General features: G+C 41.8%; 3 protein-coding genes across 6 annotated transcripts in view; 2 read left to right on the forward strand and 1 right to left on the reverse strand.

Moving 5' to 3' along the window:
• gtpbp3 (GTP binding protein 3, mitochondrial) overlaps positions 1-17,243 on the forward strand; it is a 224,220-nt gene that overhangs the window by 24,828 nt on the left and 182,149 nt on the right. The window lies entirely within an intron of this gene.
• On the reverse strand, positions 1,484-7,375 carry babam1 (BRISC and BRCA1 A complex member 1). Of its 4 annotated transcripts, none has more exons than XM_070961745.1 (9): positions 7,354-7,375; positions 6,309-6,754; positions 6,159-6,217; positions 5,952-6,072; positions 5,767-5,845; positions 5,623-5,647; positions 5,399-5,528; positions 5,193-5,279; positions 1,484-3,094 (listed from the first exon to the last, which is right to left on the reverse strand). In XM_070961745.1, the coding sequence occupies exons 2-9, from the start codon at positions 6,741-6,743 to the stop codon at positions 2,894-2,896; spliced, it is 1,137 nt and encodes a 378-aa protein (XP_070817846.1). In that variant the 5' UTR covers positions 6,744-6,754; positions 7,354-7,375; the 3' UTR covers positions 1,484-2,893. The 4 variants fall into 4 exon arrangements, with proteins under 4 accessions (XP_070817846.1, XP_070817845.1, XP_070817844.1 ...); XM_070961744.1 differs by having other exon boundaries at positions 7,243-7,360; XM_070961743.1 differs by having other exon boundaries at positions 6,309-6,757; positions 7,243-7,360.
• On the forward strand, positions 8,096-16,541 carry ushbp1 (Usher syndrome 1C binding protein 1). The gene is made up of 14 exons (XM_070961437.1): positions 8,096-8,191; positions 8,915-9,138; positions 9,341-9,477; positions 9,679-9,842; positions 10,079-10,267; positions 10,506-10,753; positions 11,494-11,634; positions 11,827-11,915; positions 12,055-12,190; positions 12,451-12,685; positions 13,316-13,474; positions 14,272-14,363; positions 16,074-16,196; positions 16,310-16,541. The coding sequence occupies exons 1-14, from the start codon at positions 8,186-8,188 to the stop codon at positions 16,473-16,475; spliced, it is 2,109 nt and encodes a 702-aa protein (XP_070817538.1). The 5' UTR covers positions 8,096-8,185; the 3' UTR covers positions 16,476-16,541.

Below are 17,243 nucleotides of genomic sequence, written 5' to 3' on the forward strand. Positions count from 1 at the left end.
GTGGATACCTTCCACTTCAGCAGGAAATTTCCTCTTTGTGTTTAGAGTACTTATGCATATTGAATTGCTAATGATGCTTCAACATGTAAGCAGGATTTTAATACTGAAGGTGGTCAAGATAGATCTTAGTTTAATTACTTCACATTGCTTTTGGGTAAGGCTGGATTACCGACCAGCAAAGAGGAGAACTGCCTCAGGGCACCAGACCGCCAGTGACACCAGAATTTGCACAACTAACACATAGTATCAACCTTGGTGAGTTTTCAGGCTTAATTTTGGCTAATACTGAGCTCAGATGAGTCAGGTAGCACTCCACCATATTGGCCAGTCTCTGGTTTTGGGCATACAATGAAGTGTGGGCCCACAGGTTAATCCAGACAGGCTGTTTGATATTTTGATCTGTAATAATGTCTCATATTTTTTTATATAATCATATGTTTTCCATGTATAATCTTGACCTGAAAGGTAACTGGTTACTATAGCCATCAGACAATTACAGTGCAACAACAAGCACAACATTAGTAAAGTACAGTACAAGTATCTCAAAATGGTACTTACGTACAGTACTTGAGAAAATGTGTTAGGTTATTTTCCATGACTGTCTGCACATGATATAAAAGAAACCAGGAAATTAATCACCTATCAGTGCCACATTTAAATTTAGCCACTGTAGATTGTCACATAATTCCTGGTTGTATTCCCATGGTGGTGTATGAACAATGTAAACCAAGTAAGGAGTAAAAGCAGAAAATACCAAACAAAACAAAAAAATCCACCATATCCTGTTCCAAGCAAGCACGGAAAGGAGTCATGGCAGTGGAGGAGTGAAAGAATGAAAACAATAGGGACCTGTCATTCTTCTGGGATGAGGGAATAACAAATTCTCCCTGCAGCACAGACACTCTGGATCCCCCCCACGCCGCTATCTGCCGTGATGACGTGAGGGGCAGCCGGCTCTTCTGGGGAAGTGTGTGTGAAAGGGGAAAGGTCCTCTGAGCCCGCGGTTTTCCTGCTCCCCATTGTCTCCGTGACAACCTGCCCTCAGCGGAAAAAAAACTAATTTATGAAGGTATGTTAGAGTGACAGAAAATGAGGGACTATTAGGAGTCAGGACAGACATTAGATCAACTTCTGAACAAAAACAGGAAACCAAACTGTCGAAGACTGAGATAAAACACCTCTTAAGATAACTGACCAGACGTTTAGAGTGAGAGGAAAGTCTATCCTTACCACTGAGGTAATATTCATGTCGTCGGTGGATAACAGATATGGTTCTTCAACGATTATGAGGCTTGGCTCAGAAGCTGTGTGGAGATTTACTCAGGAACTTTCAGCTCAACGGACATTTGATCAAAGCATAAAATGTTTGTCAAAACTGACACTTTTGAACAGAGGATGCACCACAGTAGCTTTTTGACTTTGAATTCAGGTCTCTAGAGGGGCTTTGCTGCCATCTCCTGACAAAAGCATAGAAAGCACATGTGAAAAACAAGATTAAACATGCTTTTTTTTAATACCCAGAAACAGCTTCAAAAAGCTCATCTGTACAATGTGTTTCAAGTGCAGCAACTCTGGCAGTACGAGGGGCCTTTTTCACAATCCATCCATCAGCGCCACAGGGATCATTGTCAAAGAGGGGCCACATCTACATTACTGTACATTCTTTCATTGTGCTGTGTAACATACAAGAGTGACAAATAATTGAAAACAATCCCTTATAAAACAAAAAAATAATCCATTAAAGGCATACTATGCAGGATTTTGTACAGATTTATACAAAAATGACCCTCAAGCCTCACTTATGACCCACTAGAAGTGTGTGGTGCTGTGTTTATTTTCCTTACCCTAACCTTAACCCTCACACCTGAATGCCTCACCCCAACTCCAGCCAAACCCTTAAAACCAGGTCTTAACCTTCAAACAACCCTTTGAAGGTCTGTCTGAAAGTGAGGACCATCCTCAGTTTCCAAAAATATCCTCACTCTCAAGGTCTAAACCTCAAATTGGCTGTGGCTAAATCTGGCAACGTGGCACCTTCCTGCAGGGCTGTGTGGAGGAGTTGGCATGTTTATCTGTGCTTTAGTACTAACTGCTTTGAAATGATCAGAAAATAAAGTTGTATTTTTCCGATTCACTGCTTTGATCTTGCTAATGCCACTCCCTTACTTTATTCACTCTCCAGCTGGCTCCACCGCTGCTCGCTCTCTCACTTTTGTTGAGTCAGGCAGGAGAGGCCAACTTTGAATGGCGTATTTACAAAGAGCAACCAAAGAATCCTGCAGAGTATACCTTTGAAAACAGGCACCAAAAGGTGACAACTGCCAACAAAAAGGAAAGGCAATGTTACAGAATATGTGACATCACATTACTTCAAAGTCTAAAAGGCCAGCAATGGAAAACTGTCACAGGTTTGATCTGATTTCATCCTTTAAGACTCACAGATTGATCAGCGTGGGCAAAGATTTGAGAATTTAAAAAAATTAAAATATAAGGGAATTAATTTAACAAAGCCTGACGTTTAACCATTGCGTCTGGCCTCTTTATCTTCCATGTCCTGCTCCTGGACTCTCTCACTTCTGCTTCATCATCTTATCCTTCAAGCCTTCAGCAGTTTCACGGCTAACAACCAGATCATTTTACGACTTCCCCATCTCAGAACAATCAATGATTGATTCTTTTATGGAAACACAATGATTGAGTTAATAGTAACCAGCTGAAACCTTCATGTTTCTTTTGAACTTTGCCTGGTTTTCCCACTTATTTTTAGGAGATATTGCCATACAGCAGTTAAGAGAAAAACCCTCAGTAATGAGGTGTACTTGGAAACCCCCTTTTCTGATGAACTACAGTGTGAATTTCACAGAGAAACAGGGCTTCATGAGTGCGTGCTGTTTTAGACCGTTGCCTCAATGTCCTGGGGGTCCTCCCCCTCCAGAAGGCTGTAAGACGCATGGCTCTGGAAAGGTCTTTGTAAAGGATGAGCCAGAAGTTTGGCCATGCAGTTGTGCAACTCGATGGCGGGTCCACTCAGGGAAACCTCAAAGCGATAGCACATGCCCTTTGAGTCCAGGTTGCAGAAAGAGGTGTAGTTGTCCTGGAGACAGGAAACATAACACATCGTTAAAATGCAGCCCCTCTGGAAATATCCAGATTATGTCATTATGTGAAAAGTTGTTTGTTTAAGTTATTTCTCATGACATCCCTCCACACTCCTCAAGCTTAAGATGGACAGAAGTATTTAAATAAATTCACTGTAAATACAGAAAGGTAAAGAGCCCCAAGGGGCCACAGTGGGACTTTCTTCTTAACTAGGGTAGACTGGGGACAGTTATGACACATACCACACATGCTTAGACCCTCCCCTCACCAGAGGGAAGAGGACACATTCAACCTCTGCTGCTGCATGTATTGAAAAACTTGTTTTGGAGCCATGAAAGAAATCTCCTTTTCGTGAGCTGTATTTCTGTCAGACTGTCCTGACCTTTTATATGAATTCATCCAAACTTACTTAGTTTGAATCATTGGTTTGTTGAATTCTAAGTGACAAGTGTCGAGGTCAGTGTGGCTGAGCAGAAATATTAAAACAGACTACGTAACTGTGTTTTTCAACATAAACAAGTCATTGTGGGGTACATTAAAGGTTTGTTCGCTTAGATATTTAAAAACTGTTATCTTCTACAGTGGCACATCCATGCCATTACAAAAAATAAAATAAGATTATGTTAAACATACAAATTTACACACGCAAAATCACAAGTAAGTTTGTTGCATTGCAAATTGTTGCAATGACTCACACTGAAATATAGAGATTGAATAATGTGGAACTTCTGGACATTTACTCAAGGCAGGTCCGTGTTCTGCACATAAACAACCAAAGCTCAGTCACAGATTTACTAAATATTATTAAAAAATAAATAATACTATAAAATTATTGTACAATGATGCATAATTTCATTTTGTCCCCAGGGTTGGGGCCAGTTGCAACATCTGACTTCTTCCATTCAAATAAATATTGGGACTGATATGTCACATGTAGCCATGTTAAAATGTCATGCATTATTACCTGGTAGAGTATTTAGTTCAATGAATATATTTTGGTTGGTCTAGTCTGAACAGTCTCTGAGGAACAGAGACAAATGGAAAAAGTGTTGCAAACGTTCCCAGTCCTCTACTTTTATGCTTCCTCGCCAGTATTTTTGCATAATATCATACTGCCAGTTTAGGTAAACGCTCTGCAGATGCTACAGAAAGGAGAGATGCTGTGACATTTTACATTATGCAATGATTTTTCATTAGGCCTCTCAAAAAGCTGAGCTCTGACAGCATATAGCCACTGGCTATGAGCACAGCTCAGCTGCTCTGCCTGCCTGTGCTGGTTGAAGCTGTCTCTCTTCAAGGTTAAAGTTACATTTGTGGTTGAATGTATGATGCTATGGATAAGACTACGGTCGCTATACTGTGACTAACCGTAGCTGCTCCTATTAACATTGGCCAAGAGAGCATTTTTAAGCCACAAGGGGTTTGAAACCCAGCAGCTTCAAGACAATGCTTAACAAGCACAACCATTTCAATTCACTACACACACAAACCCTGCATGTAGCTAGTGTTACACTCATTATAAATTGTGTCACAGACATAATCAGAGCAACCAAAGCACAGCCAAGAGCCAAAGCCCTGGCATCCCATGACTATTGTCATAATCACAGCCACAGTCTGTCTCAATCCGCCTCGGCAGCAGTCGCTGAGAGAGCTCAGTTAATTAGCTCAACTAATTATCGATCTAGCTGAAATGGAACAGATTTGTGCCTGAGCAGCCACAGCTGAGGGTGTACTCACTCCCACTGTGGTCACAACCAGCAGCGGTCTGCAACATAACACATAATACTCTATTATAATACAGCTCAGCTCATCTCCCTATGGCTCAAAAGGAATACAAAAAGTATTATGAGGAAACACAAAATGAATTGTGAGGTAACATAAAAGGATTTCAGAAAAACATTTCTCACTGTGACCTTTCGGGGGCTCTATAGGAGGGTCTCTCAAACAGTTAGTACCACGCAACTGAAGTTTTCTGTACTACTGAAATACACTAATGATACACCACACCAAAGAAACCTGAAACAAATGTACAGCATATGTCCCGCTATGCAATCAAAACTGATTAGTGTCACTTCATCAGCGTATTCACTCACCCTCCAGCTGGTCTCATCCCCCTGCTCCTCCACCCCGTTGTGTAGGTAGACGACATCAAAGAAGAAATATGGAGACTGCAGCATCTTCTGTCGCAGGACACAAGAACAAGAACTTTCTCTTCAATGATAAATTTGTGAACTGATCAAAGCAGTCAGCAAGATACTGAGAAATGAAATTTGCATTAAAAAGCAGTTCTCACACTTACGCTAACAGCCTCGGAAGGGTTGAACTGAAGCTGCCCTGCATGACGGCTGTAGATGAGCACAGTCCGCACAACATATGGAGGAGGGACAGTCTGAACATTTTCCATCAACGGCAGCTCGATCTTCTGACGGCTATGAAGACAACAGAAGGGATGACCTTCAGTAAACATGTGGCATTTCATGTATTTTCAGAGACCCAAAAGGTTTACAGTCGCACAGTACTTACATTACATTAAGGAGATCTTCCAGGTCTACAGAGGACAGTTAAGGCTAAAATTCAACAACTAGAACGTCTTATATATCCTATGCATCACTTCATAGCAAGAAATTTATTTTCATTTCATTGAGGCAGCTTTGAATGAAAGGATACTGAAGGACTCGCACACATTGGTCTCAAGGTCATACAAACAGCTGCACAGCTCCCTGGGGTCAGAGGTGAAGCCTGACAACTGAGACACATACATACATAAGAGGAGGAAAAAGAGGATGACACTCTCGAAAAATAGTCGAGATGTTGCATATGTGTGGAGCAGATTAAAATATCCCCGTACTCACCCACAGAGCATCATCATTGACTACCACCAGGGCAAACTCATGGCGTTTGTCAATCTTGTGTTTAGTTCTGACAAACATCTCAATCATCTTCTGGCATATGTTCAGGGCATTTGTCTTAGATCTAAAGGGAAAGGCAGTCAAATTAGGCAGTGATGACAAATGAAACACTCGCAGTGAACAATAAAGGTTTACTTTCCTCCAGCTTACCCATTAAAAGACTCCAACTTTGGCAAAGACATCTCTTCAGAAAGGTCTAAGCAAATGATCTGCCATGAGGAAGACAACACCAGATGTAAGGTTCTCTAGACATCTTCATTTTCATATGAAACATAAAATAGAGCTGTACTGTGGACCTACCACTTTCTCTGGGCAGTTGACCCGGGGAACTCTGAACTGGTACTCTGCCGGTGGAGGCACAGGGGCAGTCAAAGTGGGCTGTGGCTGCGTGGGCTTCGGCCTTTCTTTGGCCACAGCAGCAGCAGTGGACAGCGGCACAGAGGCACCGGCTACAGCCGCTGCTGTTACCACTGCAGCAGAGGCGACAGTCTGAGCAGCAGCAGCCGAGACAGATGTGGTGGTGGAACTCGGAGGGCTTTCGCTGGTTGAAGCCTCGCCCTCCCCCTCAACTCGACTTCCCACAGCGGGCTGAGATATGTTGGGGTTACTGTTTCCTCCGAGGCTGCCCGTGCTGCTGCGACGGTCCTCGGCACCTTCAGGGTTGGAGCGTGTCCGAGGTCGCAGCTCCACCAGACGCTCCTCTCCGTCTGCGGGGCCCGGCTCTGGCGTCTCCATGGATAAACAGGCTGCTAAAGAACTGGAGACGATGAGTCTGACTGGCTGGCACTTAGTGTCAACATGAAGAGGGAGTATTAACACATTTTCAAACATATATCCATTCGCCGATAATAAAACAAGTGGACTTTCTACTTTATTTATCTTTCGTTGTTTATAATTACTTTGAAATCGTATTTCTACTTTCATGCGGGTACACAATGAACGACAATTGAGCTACAACTCAACAAAGTGCATCGTGTAGCTAACTGACATAACACAAACTGAGGTGCTTCAGCTTTACATAATGGATGGTTTCGTTAGAAATGCATCAATAAACGTGTCCAGAAAGCTACACAGTGAGTCCATGATGATAACACAGTGAGGCTGCTAGAGCCTGGTGAAGTTTGATGCCAGCGTAGCAGCAATGGGAGATGTTAGCATTAGCTTCAAGAAAAATTACAGCAAAGCAGAGACGACTCGAAACGTATGAAATGTTTCATGTTACAAGGAGACTTACGTGATAAGTAACTGTGTAACTTCTAAGATTCAAATGAAGGGAAACTCATTGAAAGTCGCAAAATCTGTCAACTACGTGCTTGCATTTGTTTTGGTCGGAAAACTTCCTTACCGGAAATGATTGAATCCGGAACAGCTACAGATCAGCATTGTGGGTAATGAAGTTTAATGCGAATTCCGGCTCTTCTTTCTTCTTCTACCCCTACAATATGGTTGTAGTGGTAATTGCAGTCTTAGGAGCAGTAGTCGTATCAACAAACTGAATAAATGTAAAATAAATAAAGTCCTGCAGTCTTAACACTAACAGGCAGTAAATATTACTTTCTGCTACACTGTATTCCTCAGAGACCCTCACCTAAATGAAAAATTGTGCTCTATACACTAGATTACAAACACATGCCTACAGTTAAAGGAAACTCTGCACAATCCTACAGTCTGTTGCAACCTGTTGGCTTAAATCTGTCAGTGACAGTAAATGAGTATGACAGAAACTGTCTTTGCAGTAAACAAAAAAAAAAAAAAAAACCCAACAACAACAACACATTTTAACATTGCTATAAAGTCAGTACAATTTCACGTATTTTTCTTATTACATAACATCTTAGAGCATACTTGCAGAGTAGCAATATTATATCCAGAGTTTATTCCTATTCTACATTTAAAAAGGGGTGGAAGCTAACTGCGGACAAAACAGGAAAGAACTCAAAGTGACGGGGAATGGGTGGGGAGGACTTTCTGAGCGTTTTCCACTTACTTCATTCATCACACTAAACACTGTTTGGCAGGCACACAGAGAGCAGACTGCAGTGGTGACTGTCTAACCACTGGAAAATATAACAACACAAAAACAGGACAGAACAAAACATTCTCTCATTTTTGTCAAACGTTTGATTGGAGGCAGTGAACAGCCACAACAGGAACTAAATCACTGCTGCAGGGGAAGCATGGAGGTAAGTTAGGATGAAACATTTCAGTGTTTGTCTTGGAAATATATCATTTATCATGTTGGATGTTGCATGACTTGGAGCATTACGTGTTTACTGGGTATTTTTTTGACAAATCTGTAAATGTCTGTGTATTATACATATACCTTAAGTAAGCAGTGTCCTGGGTATGATGGATGTTTTACTGGCTGGAGGAATTTAAAGTATGTCGCCAACTATGGTTTGTACAAAATATTAGAAATCACACAATCAAAAGATAGGCAAACTGTATCATATTCATAGGGATCATATGCACTTGATAGCAGAGTAAAAAGAGACACTTTGCTCTAATTTCATGTTTAATGCATTTAGTCGACATTCTTTGCACAACAAAGGTTTGGTCCACAAATATGTTCTAGGCAGGAAGTTGGATATCAGGATGTTTTAGTTTCCTCCTTTTCCGTTGCTTAAGACAATAGCTGCTAAATAGTGTAGCAGCAATGTCTGGTTGAAGAGCATGACAGATTTTTAATGTGGATGTATATTGAAGGAATATTTTGCTAAATTTAATCTTAAGATACTCTTCAGTTGACGATGATTGTTCAGACAGCAAGAACATGCATATTATGTGTTTTAGAGTAGAACTGAAGGGAAAAATTTGCTTTAACAGTAAAAGGCTAAAATAATGACACACATAAAAGCTACCAAGGTATTTTATTACAAACCAAATACAACATCATGTTTCTGCAGGATTTCAGCCTGGTCAGATGTGACAGCCTAGATGCTGGGTCAGGCTGTGACAGGGAGGTGACGACACCAATCGACCACATGACCCTTGACCCTGAGGGCTCTGACCCCACAGCAAACCTTGAGCCTTCACCAGCGGAACTGGCTCAGTGTGAGGCTGAAGTGGGCACGCTGCTCAGCATCATCGCTGAGCTGAACAAGAAGATGGGGTCATTAAAGGCACCGAGGTAACGTTAGAGGAATTACATGTGGATTTACAGCGATGTGAGCCATTAAAGACTGAATGAATGAATGTATTCAGTTTCACTCCAAGTAAATATTTTGGTGGAGCCATGTTTGTTGGATGTTTTTCCCATCACTAAATGGTATATTGATCTGCATAAAGAGTGTCTCAGAAGCAAAAACATTAATACTGCTGGTATTCTGCAGTGAACCAGGGGACCTGAGACCACCAGGACCATCCAGGCCTCTGGTTCCAGACCTCCTGTCCCACAGGCTGGCTAGAAGCAGCCCAGACAGGAACACTGCCTCTGCTTCCACATCTAAACCTCCACTGACTGGCCGAGGTCGGCACTGACACACCATAACATTAATATAACATGCCAGAACGCATCTTTTGAATGCTCCAACCAAGCCAGACATGAATGTTTCTGATGTATTATTTTAAATATTTACTCTTGTCTGTAAAAGACAGCATGCTATCTTGTGGAAAAAAACAAGCAACAGCCATGTTTTTTAAATTCATACCTCTACCTTTAATTCACTAGGGGGCAGCGGTGTAGTTTGGACTAAACTCCAGGAGGTTTTGTCATCAGTGGAAGACTCCATCAGCTGTAAAAGGTCGTGGGCTGCCCCCATCACAGCTTCTGACCAGGACAAGCACGAAGAACATCTGAGAGCAGCCCAGGAGAGCTGGGTTAAGGCCACTCAGGTAATAAAACTGGAACTAATTGCCATGATTATTTCATGTATTTGCATTTTTGTTAGGTCAAACTTACTTACAAATTTTCTAAAATCAGCTCCTCAAAACTCAAAATTCCAAAAATGTCATAAAGAGGTCAAGCATTGCTGTGTCTGTCTGAGTTTTAATGAATCAATTTAGGATAAAAATATGTCATTGTTCAGGCTATCTTTAGACTCCCATGAGTAATTTTGGCTCACTGGCAGATGTTGGAGGACATGGAAAGAGAGTTTGGGATTTCATGCCCATCAGGCCTAACAAAGGACCAGCATCAGGGGGACATCCTGGACCTGGAGAAGCGAGACTCTCCTCTCAGAGGCACCTTGCAGAGTCACCAGGAGGAGCTGGAGAGATCACAAACCACCCTCAGCCAGATAGAAGAGGAGAAGAACAAGGTGGGAGATGCTCTATCAGTTTTGTTTATAACAGGGGTAAAGCAAAATGTAAAATTGCCAAAAACATGAAGTAATTGAAGATGTGTGATTAAATTTCAAGAAGACAGGCCTTCTGAGATTTCTTGGTTACAACAACTTATTTATTCTCTAAACTGAAATAAACCTGTTTTATTTAGAAGACTAAATACTACACTAGTGTGGTAATGCAGCACATAGCACCGCTTCTCTTGTCTTTCAGCTGGCTGGTCTCCATAAGGCCTGGAGGTCTGGCAGTCGTTCTCCTTCCTACCGATCCACCTCTGGGACTCTCAGTCCGGACTGGGCCTCTCCTCCCTTTCCTGGTTCACCTTTACTCCACAGAAGAACAGCCAGAGCTGTAGCACCTCTGTCTGTGGGTGGGGATGGCTCTCCGCTGAGCTCTGTTAACTCATGCAGTCCTTGTCCCAGCCCCATCAGCATGGAGTCTGAGACAGAGCGACTGAACAGGTGGGTCTGAGGAGCAGCTCAGGATGTTTCAAACCAACTGACAGTGTTTATTTTTTACTGACTCATCTCTGTATACAGGAGAGCAGAGATCATTGTCTTTGCATGAAAAGATTCAGTATATTGACTGATTTTATTCCATTTATATCAAGACAAAGACAAAGATGTGGACAAGACACTCACACACATCCTGTGTAGAGCATGTCAGCAGGATTGTGAATAATGCAGATACAAGGTTTCAGTCAACAGATTATAATAAAGTAATCTTATCTTATCTTATCATATCTTATCTTGTCTTTTTTTTCTCTTGCCTTGTCTTAGATAAACTCATAAGCCCAAGTGACCTATCAATATTCATGCATGAATACATGGTGAAAGTAACTTCTATCTATCTATCTATCTATCTATCTATCTATCTATCTATCTATCTATCTATCTATCTATCTATCTATCTATCTATCTATCTATCTATCTATCTATCTATCTATCTATCTATCTATCTCATGTGTCATGTCATATGTTTGCTACACTGAATATCTAAACAACTAGAAACCAGTGATTATTTTTTTGAAGCTTAACTCAACCAATATAATAAAAACCACTTCTTCCTCTGTAGAAGCTTCATTATCTGTACGATTAAAACTCCATATGAAAGAGAGGTGTTCCCTCCAGTATCAGGATGTTTTAGTTTCCTCCTTTTCTGTTGTAAGTTGCTCTCCTCATCCTCTCTCCCATTATCTCAGGTACATTGAGAGGCTGAAGGCCAGAAATGAACGGCTGACTGCAGCTCTGGAGCGAAGGAAGGGAGAGTCTGAACAGATCAGTATCACACTAAACAGACTTGAGGCTGACTGCTCTGCCCTGCAGATGGCTCTCAGATACTGGTACGCACATAAAACACACCTGACACATACGCACAAAGGCCTGTCTGCACACATATGCATGTTGATTGTCAGTAATGTTCTTTGGCGTGTGTCAAAATAATGACTGTGCCCAGGTCAGCAATCCTACACTGTTAATTTAGGTTCTTGTCATCTTGTGAGGTCGTATTTTGTCTTTGTGGTTGTGATTGACAGTGAGGAGTGTGAAGAGGCCTACAGCGAGCTGCTGTCACTTTATGACGCCAAGAAGCAGCAAAGCATTCCTCTGCAGACAGACTCAGCAGGTGTTTGAATACCATGTTTTAATACTGCTCACGTCTCAGTGCACACATTCACTTACATATACAGTAGGTATGCATGCTACTCAGACACACACACACATACACACACACAGTCAGGCTCACAGTTTTTTCCTCTCATCAGAGGCAGCTGGTGACAGGCAGCAGCCCGACAGTCCATCAGCCCAGCTCAGGAAAATGGGAACTGAGGAGCTGTCCACCTCCTTCTCAACAGCAGGGGTCACAGAGGAGAGGGAAGCACAGAGTCACACAGGGCAGAGGTGATGATTTAAAGTACTATTTGTACATCCAAGCACACTGATGGGAATTGAACAGAACAAAAAAACACGTCAGTGATGAGTGTACAACAGACTGACAGACTAAAATTGCAAATAGAAAGGATCAAAGTATATAAAGAATCCAAAGATCTACATGTCAATGACTAAATATTTCAAAAGCTATCAGGGATGACTCAGTGAACTGTGAAAAAAAGTAGTACTTCTGACAGACGTGAGGTCACTCACTACCCATAACCCCACAGGACAACTGAGCTGGTGGAGCGAGAGGCTGTTCTCCGTCAGCAAATTGAGCGACTGAAGAGGGACCGCGCAGCCATTTGTCTACCAAAGCCAAGGCCAGGAGCGGAGGGCAAAATGAGTCCTGAAACTGGTCACCCAGCTGGATCAAGAGGTGGACATGTGACCAAAGATAACACCAATCCTCCAGAAACCAAGAAAGAGAAAGCATCCCTCTTTTATGAACTCATCTCTGTCAGGGTAGGCGCTGTGGGCCTTAAACAATAAAAACATACAACAAAGACAACTGATGAAAACACAAAGAGATGATGAGCTATAAGTGAAAATGTCACAGCTGCTTTGAGGCAAAATCTTTATTTTACTACATAACACTGCACTGAGCTCACCATCCCAAAACACAGTGTTTGCAGTGTAAATACAGTAATGTGTATAAGATAGTGCTGACACATCTCCATCACCTGAAACTGGTCAACCTTGTTTCCTGTCTGACTCTATACTGTCCCAATTAGTGTGAAATTAGCCCAAAACAATGTTATTTCCTTGCTGTCATTGAGAGGTTGCCAGTTAAGCAGCAGGACTCCAGGAAATTTTCCTCTGGATAGAAATATTCTTGCACATAACCTGTAAAACCACAATTTACTTTTGATTAAACAAACTAGATACACTGCATTAATTAGTGAGATTTAGAGGTGCTTCTAGGCACCTAGACAGAGCAAGCTAGCTGTTGCCCCCCGTTTCCAGTTTTACAAGCAATGCTAAGCTAGCTGAGTCACCAAAGTCAATATCCACGTAAAAATTCTACACATATGGGCTGTATCTGTGTTCAACATTTTGTACACTATGATTTCTGTTTTAACTCTTTATGTTCAGGAGGAGATGTCAGATCTGCGAGCTCTAATCCGCCTCAAGGAGAAAGAGCTGCGGTGTCTGGAGTGGAGTCTAATGGCCCAGAAGGCTCAGGAAGCGGCGGGGGCTTTCATTCCAGAGAGCCTCAGAGAGGAGCTGGAGGATCGTAGGACCGGACAACAGGTAGGACAGACTCCTTCAGCAGCAATGGAGACGATTTTTTTTTTATTTTCAAATAATTCAAAGTCAAGGTGAAATGAGCAAGAGGGAGCAGGACGTTGGTCTATTGTGGCAGACCCGATTCAAATCTGGGTGTCCCACATGGGAAATCACACATCTACCAAAGCAGAATCCCTCCAGGCCATGAAGGATATTTTGGTTCTACAAGGTCTTCTGCTGGGATGTCCTGTCGCCGCAGCACAGATTCATGCCGCACCACACACCTCTGTCCTTGTCAAAAGAGAAAGAACTGAACAGCTACTTTAGCTTAACACGTTAGCTATTACTGTAGACGCAGGCCATCAGAATTTTGTGCCTCAAGGGTTAAATGCTGCTCTAAAACTGGTTTCTTTTCTTGCATTCACCAAAACTGCAATGGCTTCGAACCGCAGCACAAGAAATGTTGGTCTATTCTGCACTGCCCTCTTCTAACCTTCAGTGGTTCCCAACCTAGCAACCAAGTCCTCACAAAGATGGATAAATATGAGGAGTCATAAGGTGATTTACAGGAGGGGAAATAAGAAAAAGCACATTTCTGCTCAACAAAAGTGGGGTTTCTATTTGTCTCTAATTGTTTGCTTTTTTATTGCACTGTAATGAATACGATTACCCCTTCAGTCATCAAAACCCACTGAAATAAAACTGAAACTTTTGGAAGCCGCTGCTTTAGATTACTGTGTATACCTTGTTAATTAATGCACAATTGAATGGGAGGCAGTTTTGAGCTTTCCAGACAATCCTAATTCAATGTTGTATTTCAGAGGCTCTGTGAAAATGCAGCTATCCTGGGTAGTGATGCAGACATCGCTCGAGCGAGACCCATTCTCAAAGAGCTGCAGGCTGTCCTGCAAAGGTGAGATGTTGTCACTTCTCTGCATATTGTCGCTCCACGTGAAAGCATGTCACCAACACTTCATGAAAGAAATCATGCCCTTTTACAAAACACCCATTAAATGGTTTATATGTAATTCATATGTAATAGGATAGTGGAAAACAGGACTAAAGCAGGAGTACAGCAGAGTATGTTATCTCAACTGTTGAACAGGTATGGAGGAAGGCATTCCGACAGCACATCTCCTCTACTCTGAATTTCAGATTTTGCCTTCTGGCTCTTGGTTCTGATTCCTTCCCGCTAAGAGTAACAGGTAGAAGCACTCAATCACGCCCACGGCCATTTCTCTGGAGGATGAAGGTCGAGGGTGGAGTCATTGAGTCCTTAGGCTACTCACTGGGCTCAATGTGTAGTGTGGTTGTGGTGATATGATGATGTGGTTCACTATGGTGATGTTGATGATGACGACGCTGAAGATGATGTCTATGCCATTGATGATGGCGATTGTGTTATTATCATATATATAATAATCATAATTATGCTTTCATTAATATATTGTATAATCAGAATGTCAGGGTAAACCAATCAGAGGCGGGTCATCACTTCACCAGGGCAGGATTTGTAAATTCATAAGCAGGACCACTTCTACAAAGTCCACCATGTTGCTTGGCATTTTCTACAGTAGCTCAGAGTGGACAAACCACACACGGGCCCTTCAGAGATCATTTCTGTGTTTTTAGCAGCCTGTATAGGCGAGGGTGAGATGAGAGGTGTTCAGTTGCAATTTGCAAACTCACAGCTATATGCCACTACATCCTGCACACTGGCCCTTTAATTCAAATTCAAATATAGCCTTTGATGAGTGTCTTAACAAGGAAACCTGGGAAATTAATGAATGTACTGTCACCTGGAGAAATCTGGGTTTTGACGGATATAAAAGGTACCTGTGCAGAAAATGAATCATTCAGACATCTGTTGCCTGGTTTTCTCTGTTGCTTAGGAACACTATCAGCAGAAATGCAGACTTTGGACATTAAGGGCTTCTAGTTCTTTTCATCAGGTGCTTTATAGACCATCCTTTGTCTCCTGACCTCGTGCAGTGAATGCCTCTATGTAGAGCACAGCCGCTCACACTGAACATCACATTCCCTCTGAAGTCATAAAGACATATATGATTCTTAACATAGATTTTATACACGATGTGCTCTCCTCTGTTTCATCACTGGTGAAACGATTAGTTGACCAATCGATTTGTTGATTGGCAGAAAATTGATTGGGGACTATTTTCAGAATCGTTTTTGATAATAATCGATAATTGGCTTTTTTCATGAAAATCCTTTCATGCTTCCAGCTTCACACTTGAGGATTTTGCTGCTTTTTCTTTTCATTATTTTAGTCATTTTAACAAGCGCTGTAAAGCTTTTGCTTTTGGCAATAATCAATCAATTAATCAAGTTGCAGTCTTACAGAAAAATGTTTAATAATTAGCTCCATCTCAACCAACTTAAACAGCAATACACTGCTTTTATATTAATGCATGATAAATAATAATGTAATGATAAGTACAATGTTATGATACTTAAATACTTTCACTAAAGTAACATTTTTAATGCAAGATTTGCACTTGGAACAGAGAATTTTGATAGTATGGCACTGGTGCTTTTTGTCAAGCAAAGGATCTGAATACGTCCTCCACCGCTGTGTTTGTTCTGATCCTACTTCTGTTTTCAGGGAGCAAGCCCTGAAGAAGAGATTGGCTTTAGTCCATGACTCACTGAACACAGCACAGTCAGACAACACCTCCAACAGGAGGGACAATGGAGAACAGATAGCTCGGCTCACACAAGCTCACAGGTAAGTATCACTCTCTCTGCATCTGCAACCAAAGCTAAAAAACAGAAGTTCTGTAGTGTCATTGTTAATGTGAGTGTAGTCAGTTTAATTTTGATTCTGTTCTTCCACTCTAGTAAAGCCTTGAGTTCGTACCGGCAGATTCGCAGGAAGTATCGGGAGCAAGTGTGGAGGCTGGAGCAGAAAGTGGCAGCCATGACAGAGAGTCAGCACCACCAGAGCGGAGCACCAAAAGCTGCAGGGGAGGCATCGGAGTGGAGGAGGGAAGAGACTGTTCTGTGATTGTTAAGTCAGTCAATCAGCCTATCTAATTGTCACATTTAGCCACGTCAGCTGCAGTGTTAAGTCCTGCTGAAGTCAAGTGGCTCATGTGCATTCTTATCCCGTGTGAAGTTATTATAATATAATAATAATAATGAATTTCTTTAGCCATGCTAGTAGCTTGGTTTTATGGATGGCACTGTGGGTCAGTCGGTCAGGTGGTCCACCACCATATCCATCCAGAGGAGGAATCATATGACTTTGGCTTTCATGACTGCCATGAAATTTGTTACAGCTATACTCAAAGTTTGTCCACTTTGTTTTTTGAAACCAATGATATTCCCATCAGCCTCAGCTGCATTCTGTGTGTAGAGTGCTAATTAGCAAATGTTAGCATGCTAAAAAATTAAATTAAAATATAAACATTATAGCTGCTTAACAACATCATATTACAATTGTTGCTATGAGTATGTTAGCATGCTGACATACTCATAGCATTTAACAAAACAATGCTATACCAAAGTAAAGCCTCACAGAGTCGCTAGCATGGCGGAAGACTCTTGTTAACGAGATATGTTAAGAAGTTACATCTTTGCTTCGTTGTCTATCCTTGTGAAGAGATATGTACCTATTGAGCTTTGTCATCTGTTTATCTGTCAACCCATCAATGACATGTACAGCAGTCCATCCAGGCATTCATTGGTGAGTACTGTATGCAGGGCAGTAGAACATGGAAAGCATTGTCAGTTCTGCCTTGTCAACCCTTGTGAGAGTTACCAATAAACTAAA

This window comes from Chaetodon trifascialis, chromosome 4 (genome assembly GCF_039877785.1).
Source record: "Chaetodon trifascialis isolate fChaTrf1 chromosome 4, fChaTrf1.hap1, whole genome shotgun sequence".
NCBI lineage: Eukaryota > Metazoa > Chordata > Actinopteri > Chaetodontiformes > Chaetodontidae > Chaetodon > Chaetodon trifascialis.